At 38.5% G+C, this 12,539-nt stretch overlaps 1 protein-coding gene across 12 annotated transcripts in view; it reads right to left on the bottom strand.

Moving 5' to 3' along the window:
- Positions 1 to 12,539, bottom strand: part of EYA3 (EYA transcriptional coactivator and phosphatase 3) — a 56,370-nt gene that overhangs the window by 27,666 nt on the left and 16,165 nt on the right. For 6 of the 12 annotated variants that reach the window (XM_088671106.1, XM_035116871.3, XM_035116868.3 and 3 more), the window contains exons 2-4: positions 7,409 to 7,503; positions 3,766 to 3,809; positions 1,703 to 1,782 (exon numbers count right to left, since the gene is read on the bottom strand). In XM_088671106.1, coding sequence (XP_088527232.1) covers positions 1,703 to 1,782; positions 3,766 to 3,809; positions 7,409 to 7,441 — 157 coding nt within the window. In that variant the 5' untranslated portion in view covers positions 7,442 to 7,503. Of the gene's footprint in view, positions 1 to 1,702; positions 1,783 to 3,765; positions 3,810 to 6,693; positions 7,295 to 7,408; positions 7,504 to 8,613; positions 8,676 to 12,539 lie in introns of those variants that run through there. The other 6 variants (XM_088671110.1, XM_088671108.1, XM_035116872.3 and 3 more) reach the window with 3 other exon arrangements.

A 12,539-nucleotide genomic window follows, 5' to 3' on the forward strand; every position in this document is an offset into this window, starting at 1 on the left:
ACTTTGCCCAAGCTTTATGCCAGAGGAGGGTATTCAAGGACAGCTGTATGGTTACTTCCACGTGTTCTGCATGCTGTGCTTACAGAAGTAACTGTATACTCCTCCGAGAATACCCTCCTCCTATATTACACAGTGCTTATCTATAAGCAGGCAAGTCAGCAGGCAGTAGGGGTAAGTCCTAGAAATTACTTGTACAACTGCTTTGTATGATTAGAAGTCTTCAATATGCTACCATACACCCTTTTCCTTTTTGGGGCTGAGTATACACCATACATTTAAAGCACATCCCCCCCCCCAAGAATCCTGGGAACTGTGGTTTCTCTAGCACAGAGCTGCAATTCTCAGCACTACAATCTACAGTTCCCAGAATTCTTGGCGTGTATGTAGCCTTAGAGTCCTATGGCTCTTTTCCTATGTTAGGGAGAGAACAATCTGGCTAGTGTGATCGCATAGCACTTCAGTGATAGTATCTGAAACTCAGCACTTTCTCCCCAAGCTACCAGTTTGCAACTATACTTGCTATGGGGATGCTGTGCCCAGGACAAGATCCTTCCCTATAGGTTACCTAAAGTTTGGGTGGGTTTACTATAATTAGTTGTGTCCCATAGGAAGCTGCCTTGTTCTAAAGTCAGACTAAAGCCCATTAAGCTCAATATTATCACCGCTGATGGACTGTAGCTCTGTAGAGTTTCAGGCAGGATTCTTTCTCAGCCCTAACCTGGAGAAACCAGGGTCTGAACCTGAAAAACGTGTGCTCTACCACTCAGCTACAGCCCTTCCCACCACTGCCTTTAAGCTATGAGCAGTAGTCTCTTGGTTAGATACCCAGGTTAGGACCAAATGCCAGCTATGGCTGAACCAGCAGGAGAGAGCAAAAGGCAGTTTTGGTATGCTTCACCTGACAATGTATTGACTGTCACCAGAATGATCCAGTCAAACAATTAAAGGAGCAGAGAGATTTGAGAGAATACTGTGGTGGACAGCCCTTCTTAAGAAACAGAGTTAGCAGCTCATGGCTTTCGTTTTCAATATTAGCATCCTAAGTTCTCTCCTGTTGCAGCAGCCTCTTGATATCCTGGCTCAGCAGCCCCACGCGAACAATGGTGTGGGTGCCAACGTTATGCCAAACCTTCGCTTTACAAACCATGATTAGTGTTATGCCTGAATTTAGCCTTTGACAGACCTAGGAGATCTTCAGCCAGATGCTTTTACATCCCCAAGTGCATGAGGCAATGGGGCAAATACTACCCCCATCTAGTTCCTTTGTGGTTACAGAACAGAGAAAATAAAATTACGGGGAAGGGGCTGTAGCTCAGTGGTAGAGCATCTGCTCTGCCTGCAGAAGGTCCCAGGTTCAATCCCTGAAATCTTAAGAGTAGCCTAGACAATATTCAGTATATTGTCAGCATAGACAATATTGAGCCAAACGATCCGACTCAATATAAGGCAGCACCCTATGTTTCTATGACAGAGAGAGGTAGTACATTCCCTTCCCCATTTGGTTTCACTGACAGGCGAGTTCAAAGGAATAGCTTAATGCTATTCTGTGTGTGTGTGTGTGTGTGTGTGTGTGTGTGTGTGTGTGTGTCTAGATTCTCCTCAGAAACCTAAGGACTAAGTTCTAAGGACTTGTATATACAATTCAGGCACACAAACTTACCCAGTTCTTCTACTCAACTATAAAGATAAAGAAGCCACTTACTTTCATTGGACATGGACAGGTTTGAGCCAAGGCTTGAGGATTCAGGTTTCTGATCGCTATCGTCTGTGCTGTTCACTTGCCTGAAAGGATCAATAAGAAACAGGCGCTGTTGCTTATCTCTGCAGTACAGAAGCACTGGCTCAATTTCAACATCAGGTCAAAATATAGCTTGCTCTCTAAGCACAGTTAAGAAGACAAACCAGAAGGGATGAATCACTGCAAACTGAGTGTGGTGCCCTGCACAAATGGAGCTCCACTTGCACAAGGTGCCTCCACCCAATTTTGGGTTAACACTTCTCCTCTGATCGTCCCACATGGCCCATCCCACACCATGCAGGAGGATCTCATACCATCTAGAAAGAATTGAGGGGTGCGTGTTCGGGGGGGGGGAGTCCCTCTCCATGTTCTTCATTCCATCCCCAGTTTTCACAATTGAAACCGTTGTTAAGTTAAATATTCCTTATCCCAGTTCAAGACAGAGAGCCATGTTTAAAGCTGCAGTTCTGTGTGTGCAATGGAACTTCTTCCTCGCCTGTCCCCACAGCCACCCTCCACCCATCCATTTTGTGTTGTGTCTTTTAGACCTTGTTTTTAATCTGTGCACAGTGCTTAGTGGACATGAGGTGCTTCAGACATGATGATGATGATGGTGGTGGTGATACATTTTTATTAGCACAATGTACAGCCATGGTTTTATCCCTAAACAAAAGTTTTTGTAATATTTGGTAGGTTGTGGACTCTCCTTCCTTGGAGGTTTTTAAGCAGAGGTTGGATGGCCATCTGTCATGGATGCTTTAGCTGAGATTCCTGCATTGCAGGGGTTAGACTAGATGACCCCATGGGTCCCTTCTATCTCTATGATTCTATGAAAACATGTGCTTTAACTGGGATCTAGTAATCATTTGCCCACAGCTGAAAATTGTGTATGAAGCTTAATTGTAGCAAGTATGTTTTCCTAGTGAGAGGGTACACATATTTTCCCTTAACTAAAATTACTGAAATGACTATAAAAACTCCAATTTAGAGATGGGAAGGGTCACAGTAATAGAGCAACTGCTTGGCATGCGGAAACTCCTGGCTTTGATGCCTGAAGTGCTGGGGTGCCATTGCCAGGCAGCGTAGACAATACTAAGCTAGATAAACCAATGATCTGCCTTGGTAGAAGACTACTTTCTATGTTCTTATGTGTTGTTAGAGGCATTATTTGCACTCGATGTAATATGGAATTTGGGGGTTTCCCAGCTGCTAAGTAAAGTAATGCTTTCAATAATTTTCTTGAATGCTACATTACACACAAAAAGCATGTGGGATATAACATGCAGTGGGATCCTACAAACAGTTACGCAGGAGCTATCTGAAAAACATCATTTATTGTTATGAGAATGTGGAATTGCAAGCCTAAAGTGTTCATGGCTCCCTCTTCCCTCCCCCTGTGTGGGCAGAGACTGAAAACTTCCTACAGTTTGAAACAAACCACAGTTTTCCAATTCCGAATATGGGGAACTGTGGTTTGTGCAAACTATAGTTAGGATGCAAACTAGGATCAAACCATGGTGCAATATTCTGATTTTTTCAAACCAGCCTCCCATACTCAAATAAAATAGAAAGCTGCACTTCCTTGCAATCTCTTCCTCTTTCATGCAAAGAGGAAAGGGAGGTGGGGTGCACTAGCCTGAGGCTCAGAGATTCATAGACTCATAATAACCAACTAGGCTTTTTCTTGTACTGGGGCACTATACTCAATGGGACTTCTCCCCTCTCTGGATTTGGCTCCAATCCCTACTTCATGAAAGCCTTGAAAACAAATGGCTCTTTTTAAAGTTCCTGGTCACATCTGTGAAATGTTAATAACATTTAATATTAACATTTAATAAATGTTAATAACCTTTCACAGGGTTGTTGTAAAGATTAGTCAAGCAAGATTTGTAATGTCCAGCAGATACTAAAACGATGTACAAAGAAAAATATAAACAGAGTAATAGCTCTTTCTTTTAAACAAAATATACAAAACCCCCACAGAAATCTGACAAGTGCAGTTAAAAACAAATTCAAGAATGACATACCTTAACAGCTGTTCGCCTGATTCCTGCATCTTGGCTTTTTTCATCTGCAAAGAGGAATATATTCAGTGATATCAGGTTAGCCATGTCATTAATACAACAAAAATACTACAAAGAAAGGGCTGCATGCTGCTGGTAGTAAATCAATATATTTATGTTTGCCTAAATAGTGTAAGAGTCACAAAGGTTTGTCTCAAACATTACGGGGAACCACGATTAAGAAAGCAGCCAAAGTACCCTAGAGCTATTATCCAAAATATCTAGTTTTCATAAATTGGTTTTTCCTATTTTGTAAATATGGTGAGGAATATGTTAAAAACAGGATCTCCCATCCAAGTTTAGAGCTACTGGACCCTAACAAAGTGAGGCATATATGAGTAGTTTTACCCTCTTCTAGTGCCCTTACTGCCCTTTTCGCTTGTTGGTTTTCTTAGAATTTTGTAGATTCACACCTTCCTTGAGAGTTTTTGCCTGCCTGGGATATACTGTGATCAGGCCTTTTGCTTGCCACAATGGAGGACAGAGAAAGGTGTGAGAATGTGTTAAAACTTGCCTATTGCCTGAGGTAAAATTTACATTGCTCCACCCGCTTTTGCCTCTGCCACTACTAGCATGTGGCCTCCAAAAAGGGAATGTGGCCCTGAAAACAGTTCCCCACCCATGCCATTAATTATAGCTTGCCAATTCAGACTTCACGTTAGGACCCATGCTCAGGGGAATCAGCCAAAGTGAGCCTGTATCGTCTGCTTCTACCTTTCTCCTCTCTCTAGGGAAGTGACAACGAAAGACCAGACTCACATCTGGAAAGATCTGCCAATGCTTTGCCATTAAGCCGTGGGCTCTAACAAGTGCAGATAAGAAATTTTAATTTTCCTGCAAACCTGGCATGTGGCACACGTCTACAGCACTTGTAATAAGATCACTTAGCACGTTTTAACGATAGCCATCTGTGCTGAAATAACACTGGGAAGCGACATTAAATTATCAAGTCTGGGTTACTATGTCAATAAGAGGATACAATCTAACCTTTAATTTAGAGCACTTATATAAATGTTGCGCACAGCGCAGCCTAGAGGAGCAAGCGGAGCCTTTGTTTTCTTCCATCTTTCAGCCAAAACAGAACTAGCCACTTGAAGCTGATTTTAGTATAAAAAATTTCCTTCCTCAAATGCACCTCACTTGGGCAAGGGCCACAACTCAGTGGGAGAGGATCTGCCTTGCATGCAGAAGGTCCTAGGTTCAATCTCCAGCATTGGGTTAGGCATGCCCCCTGCCTGAAACTGCTGCCTATCGGTGTAGACAATAGGGACCAAAGTTCTGACTTGGTGTAAGGCAGTTTCTTGTGTTGAAACCACTGGAAGCCCAACAGTTTCCATGATCTGCTAACTCCCTACTGCAAATATTCTGAAAGCTGGAACTTTTTCAGTGAAAGTTTATCTTGTAAATCACCCTGCAATATTTGGATGAAGGGTGGTATGTTGTTGTTGTTGTTGTTGTTGTTGTTGTTGTTGTTGTTAAGGTGGTGGCGGCAGAAAAGCTAGCAATATTTTTCAGGGGGGATGCATACATTTTATGGCAAACAGGAGATTCAGTGGTAGCTGAAGAAGTTTGCCAAAAAGTGAAGAATGTCAATACATTACATGGTGTAAGGAAACATGACAATCTGGTGATCATTTGTTGTTGTTGTTGTTGTTGTTGTTACTGCTGCTGCTGCTGTTGTTGTTGCCATTGCATTAGATATGCTTTTATAACAGCAAGTCACTTTGAGACATTTTTGTCGTAAGTGGCAAATAAATGTAATAAGTAGTAGTAGTAGTAGTAGTACTCACTGAAGGATAGAAGATTTACATGTGAAAGCTCACAGTGTTAAATTGCTTTATTACTTAGTGTTAACATCTATTACTTTATTACTAATTGTTAAATTACTTTATGACTTTACTGAAAAGTGTTTGATAGCCACCTTTGTACCACATAAACTGCTTTGAGATTTTTTGTTGAAAAGCAGGATATAAATACTCTAAACAAATAAATGATACTAATTTCAAGTAATTATAATTTATTGATTTATATCCCACTGTTTTTACAAAAATATTGAGGAAGGGCCATAGCAGAACACATGACTGGCATACAAAATGCCCCAAGTCCAATCCCAGGTAAGGTTGGGAAAGAATCCGGCGTGAAACTCTGGAAAGCTGCTGCCAGCCAGTGTTGTCAGTACTGAGCAAATTGGACCAATGGCCTGGCTTGTTATATGGCAGCTTCCTAAGCTCCTCCCCGTGCAATAATAACAAGATTAACTGCATCAAAACAAAAGCACAATTTGCAATTTTAAAACATTTATTCATGGGTATTATTATTATTATTATTATTATTATTAACAATGATTCATTAATAGTCTCCTAAACATCATCCTATGTAATGCACCTCCCGGCACTCACATCTTTTGTCTCTACAGCCTTCTGTATCCCTTAGCTAAGATTCAGAATGTTTCTCTCATGCGCAAAAACTTCCCTCTCAGTTGTTATTAAATTATATGTTTCAGTTGGGAAAGAGCCATAGAATCATTGGGGGGGGGGATAGTAAGAGTAATTCATCGAAATATTTCATTTTGTTTCCTAACTTTTATTATTGAAAAAATAATCCAAATGCGTGTCCATAAAACAGAAGAAAAGTACTTAGAAAACACTGAGTTTCTGAGTATCTGCCAAGAAGAAAACATGATTCCCCAGTCCCTACAAAAATCTTCAGGTTCCCAAGTTTAATTTACAAAGGTCTATCTTGTTTGGAACCTCATTGTCTGACATGATACACCTTTGTAAGAATTAATATTCCTCCTATGGCTACTGCTAACATTGCCACATTTTGACATTGGCATGAGTGTTCTCCATAGAAATTTCATCCTTTAATATTTCTATACCTCCATTCTCTTACCTGTTCCAAATTAGGAACCTTCAGGAGACAGTATAAAGAAGTGATGGGATGAAGGTCAGATTGGGAAGCTATCTGAAGCTCTTGTGTTGTTGTTGTTGTTGTTGTTGTTGTTGTTGTTGTTGTTGTTGTTCACTGCGTTGAGCCCAGAGTTACACAAAATGCTTTAGGTAGCTGCCTCTTGCATTTCAGTTTGTGTACAAATGCAAAGAGCTATTTTTGAATGAAGAATTGCTCCAAAGCAGTATTTATGGAACAGAAGGTATAGAAATAACTGTGATGAATACTTGTTTAGATTTATTAGGCAAACGTTTTTTGCACGCATTTGTATGTCAGAAGTTCCCAAGTCAGAATTTCAGCTTCCAATCGCCAGCAAATAGTACACTCAAGAAAGCTACAGTTGAATTTTAAAACTTCCTTTTCCTGCAGCATCACAGAATATTGAGATGAAAAAATAATACTGAAATAACTGCTTCTAAAATTTCTTTTCTGGCAAAAATAAATTCATTAAAATATTATCAATGAACTCTATGGTGTTACAAATATCTTGCCTATTAGCCACTGGGTTCAGATATAAAATCCTCTACTTCTTTGTTTTCTATTCCTGCAAGCCAAATAGGACACAGAATCAATGTAACGCACTTCAGAAGACTCCCTCATTCATGTGAAACACAAATATGCTTGTCTATAGCCGCTGCAGTTTCTCTTATATACTCACAGGCTGTTCCGCTAAATCTTGTACCTCTTCCATGGATGTCTTTTCAAAATGCTCCAGTGGGCAGAATGTGTGTCTTCCTCTGCTGTCTTCAAAGTCTGGAACAAAAGATGGTCATAGCTTTATGTACTTTTGGAAGTGCTTATCATCTAGGCTATCAGTGACTACACTCATATCTAATGTGTCAGTTTTAAAAACAAAACAAAACAGGTGGGCTTGCCCAAAACAAAGAGACACCACATTCACGTAGGGGAAACAGCAAGGATTTACCATTAAGCCCCAAGGTACAATAGATACGGCAAGATAACAGAGACTAGTGTATGTGTGCACCCCGCGGCACGTGGCACATTTCCACAACATTTCCCTTGCAACGTAGCCTGCACAAAAGACAGCATTTTCAGTACTTCAGAAGAGCCACGTGTGGGGCACTTGCAGAAATACTTCAGGATTACCAGAGTTACATTAAAATGATAAAAGTCCAGGCCATGTTGTTAGTGAATGCTATGATACAATCTAACCTGCTTTAATGTAGAGCACTTACATAACCATCACACACACACATGCACAGGCACATATCATCAACACAAAACCAGGACAAAAGTTATAGTCGCAGCTGCACAAACAGGTAAATGCCACTAGTATAGATGGCTTTAAAGGAGGGGGCTAGACAAAAGTCTACCAATGGCTCTTAACAAATATGCTACTGAGAATCAGTTTGGGGCAAGGTGGTATTGTCTTCATGCCTTGCCAGCGGGTTTCCTGGAGGCATCAGGTGAACCACGCTGAGAAATGAGATGGATCCAGTTTCTTAATTTCTTGTTTATTTTATTTGCCACTTCTTTTTAGTTGCTCTAATTATTTTCCAAGAATAACAACACAAATAACACAAACAATAACAGAAAAAGACAACTATCAGTTTAGAAAGCCACCAACAGCTGAAAGTCAAAAGAGCACATCTTGCAATTTTTGTAAACAATCGTTCAAAACAGGGCCTTTTCAGTGGTGACGGCATGACTATACACCTCTGAGGAAATCCATCATGCCTCCTTTCTTGCAGTCTTTGGGTGTGTTTAAAATATTTCTGTCCCACAAAATATTTAAGGATAAATCCTTTTTGCCTCTGCAGTGGCTATTTGATTCTGGACCATTTTTAAATTTTTAAATTTTTCTATTTATTTCGACTACGTCAGACCAACACAACTACCTACCTGAACTTATATGGTTTTCATAGTTCTATAACTATGCTAGGATCTCTTGATAGGATTTTGGCCTTAAAGGCAGCATAAAATAAGATTTGTCTTAAAAAATGCACAGGTTGAATATACTTCAGTATAAAACGGACAGGAAAAAGTATTCTCTCTAGCCACAAATGATAAACAGAAACAATGTAAAGATGAATCAAAATTGCTGGACTAGTTCAATATAGTTTTATATAGTTATCTATTTATGCAAAATATTACTATACTGCTCTTCTTCAAGAACGGAAAAATATGCAACATAATATAAAAACAAAGAAAATGACAATAAAGAGTCACAATAATATCACGATAAGCCAGCAGATCACTTTGTCATAAGCAGAACTAAAATGCTTAAAATTCCTTGAAGAATAAAAATATTTTTGCCTGGAAAAGAAATGATGATCATGCAGACAAGCTCCACAGTTTATCCATAATTTCCCACAAACACCAGTTCTCTAGATGTCATACAACAAATTCATGACAAGAAGATTAAAAGAACAGTAAATTCCAAAGTCAGTACTGTACAAACAAATAAAACCAATACCAACCACAATTAGATTATTTAACTCAGAAGGAGAGAGAAAATTCAACCAATTCCCATTACTAGCAGAGACCAATACCGTGTTTCTCATATTATAAGACACGTCTTATATTTATTTTTTCCTCAAAAAAACACACTATGGCTTATTTTCAAGGGATGTCTTATTTTTTTCCTCCTCCTCCTGCCGTGGCCGGCATTGCTGCTGCTCCTATCACTATGTCTTATTTTCGGGGTATGGCTTATATTCCTTGAATGCTTAAAAATCCTGCTATGGCTTATTTTATGGGGATGCCTTAAAATATGAGAAACAGGGTATTACTTGGGGTGCCACCACAGAAAAGGTCCTCAGTCAAATGGCTATATGCTGTACCCTTGACAGGAAGGCACAGAGAGAAGGGCTCCAGCAGATGGCTAACAACAATTTCTTAAAATAAATGGTCAGAAGATAACATAAAACCCAACAGCAACTAAAAACTGCATTTGGTGCTGAAACTCTCCATGGAAAGGTTAAAATTTAAAAGCAAATGATTCTGCTAAACATAATGTTACTTGCTCTCTGCTCTCACTCTGTCTTTCTGCGGCTGCACTAGGATTTGTAAGATGGTTTATCGCCAATATGCCCCTGCACTAGGATTTATAAGATTGTTTATCAACAATAATGTCAAGTGTGCATTAGCATTAGTAAGATAGTTATCAACAGTTGGCTTTTAAAGGTTAACTCTTCCATGGAGAATTTCATGCATTTATTTTACAAAACGTTTGTGTATATATCATACGGAAAACATTTTTGCAACTTTGGCCTTTAATCTTTCTAAACTTCCTAAAGCAGACTTAGCTGCGCAATCCTGTATCAGCCTACTTACCGCTAAGGAATTGTGTATCTGATTGCAGCTTTACTTATGTGATGAGGAAACTAATTCAATCTATGAAGAAAAAATCTCGACCACACACAAATTTACTTAAATTAGGTATGTCATATACTGAAACCGTAAGTTCCAAAATGTTATTTATTCATATGTGTTGTTTACTGTATTATAATAGAAATGCAATCCTTTTTGCATTTATCTTCTTTTGTTTCTAATATTACAAAGGTTAATTTTCCAAAAAATAAAGATCCTAGGTAAGAAAATTTTAGGAGACAGGAGAAAATCTGACAGTGCCAGCCTCCAACAGTGTTGGCTATATTTTCTTAGGTTCCAGCATCACATTTTAACCTTCTCCAGCACTATTAATTAGGAACAAGTTAAATAAGCTTTAGATTTCTAAATGTTATGTATTACCACCAAAAAGTAAATATTTCTGAAGATTTTAATTCAGAACTGCAACACAAATGGACTAATAGCTCCAAACAAAAAAAATCAATTATAGGCAAGAAAAATCTGTTTTGCAGTTTAATGCCTTTATTCCTCATGATTTCCCCAAAAGAGACCCTTTTGCATAGGAAACTAAAAACACAGTCCAGAAAAGCAAAGCGCACATTTATTCTTAGAAATACTGAAATCCACAGTACATAATTCAATGCAAAATTACTGCAGTGTGATTTCAAGTCACATTTCCTCCAAGCAGTATAAAGTTGTGTCTGGGCTGCAAACTTCAATCATTTCCTCCCCTTTTTAAAAAGGGGGCTCACATGATTAAATGTTCCTTTTTTTAAAATCACATATTCCAAGGAGAAGGCTAGGCTAGGACCTTCTCCCTGCCACCCTGGTTTTCTACATGGAAAGCAGTTGTTAAATTATTTGAACCCTTGCAATCTGAAGTGGCACAGTCCATATACACTTACAATCTCATTGGCCAAATTTAGAAAATCCTTCACAGGATAATAAACCATGGCTTAATAAACTCCTCTTTCCAGTACACGATAAATATTGATCCATACAGATTTATGAACTTTTTTATTTCCCGCTCAGGATTTACCTTAGTCAGTCTATTTCATCACATATGCCACAACCTTTTTCAAAGAAAGCAGTAAGAAATACTGCGAATAAATGTGGGTGTCCCCCTCCCCCAAGTTATAGGAAACATTTCACACTAAAGGTACTAACAAGCTTGATACAAATTTGATATCTTACTTTGGAACAAGGGAACCCCTTTTAATTAACCCAACAAATGATATATATTTTGACAGTAAACATAATCAAAACCTGTTCTTCTGTTTATTTTAGATTTCACTAGTTTCTCCATATATTTTAATCTTAGGCCCCCAAAACAAAACATAAGTCAACAGTGGTGGGGTTACATCTCCCAAAATTAGCCATTTGATAAAAATATTTTAATGTCACAATATGATAGCTTGGTAAACACATTTTCTTTGAAATTTGGACTAATCATGGTGTGCATAATCTTATTCCAAATCCATTCCTCCAAATCTTTATAAAATATAACAGATAGTATGTCTTTCCTTTTTAAAGATACATTGTGTTCAAATCTAACAGCAAAGAATAAATATGCCCAAATCCAAAAACCCATGTTTAGACATTACCAGATTTTAATTTAACACCCACTTCATTCTTAGATGAAACAAAAACAGAATCATGTTGGTGCTCTGAAAACAAATCTTGATGATGCAAAACTAAGTGATTAGAAATATTGCTTTCAATATTTTTACTCTACCCAACTCTACAGTTGCATCCTTAAAACACAAATCATTTCATACAAACTAAAGGTAAATGTCTGTAATCTGAGAAATATTAAATACCAGCATCATTTGCACTCAAATCCTCACTGCATGTTTTAACCGCACTCCTGCCTATAACAAGGCTAAATGTGTCTGAACGTACGTTTTATTTTTAATTTTTGAAAAAGGCTAACATAATGCACTCCTGGAACAATGAAAAAAAGAGGCTAGCTTATAAAATTAAAGAAATTAGTAAGGAGATGTTGTAAGGGCAATACTGAAACATTAAATGCTTCAAGGGAGATCAAAACACTAAAAATAATCCCAGGGAGAATAAAGAAACAACAGCTTTATGTCCAAGTAGGCACTTCTGCAGAAGAGTTTTTGCTACAGATTATCTATACCTTATAAATCCAAACTAACTGTGTTGAAATCATTAATACCAGTTCTCCACAGGTGTGCGTATTCTAATATTATAGCAGGGGATTTGGTTCTGGCTACAGAATTCATCATAGCCCAAGAATCTCAGCTTTCCATTTGCAGAAAACGCCACATTTCTAGACCTGATGACTGCAACTTCCAGAGGGGTAGCGACCTTATCTGACACAGCAAAAACAGCAAAAAGCATTGCGGCATCTAACACATTTATTATGTCATACGCTTTCGTAGATTAGAGTGCATCAAATGAAACTTTATAGCTGAAATAATGGGCCTGAAAGTGTCTCCAACCTGGCTCTC

This window comes from Zootoca vivipara, chromosome 6 (assembly GCF_965207765.1).
Source record: "Zootoca vivipara chromosome 6, rZooViv2.hap1.1, whole genome shotgun sequence".
Classification (NCBI taxonomy): domain Eukaryota; kingdom Metazoa; phylum Chordata; class Lepidosauria; order Squamata; family Lacertidae; genus Zootoca; species Zootoca vivipara.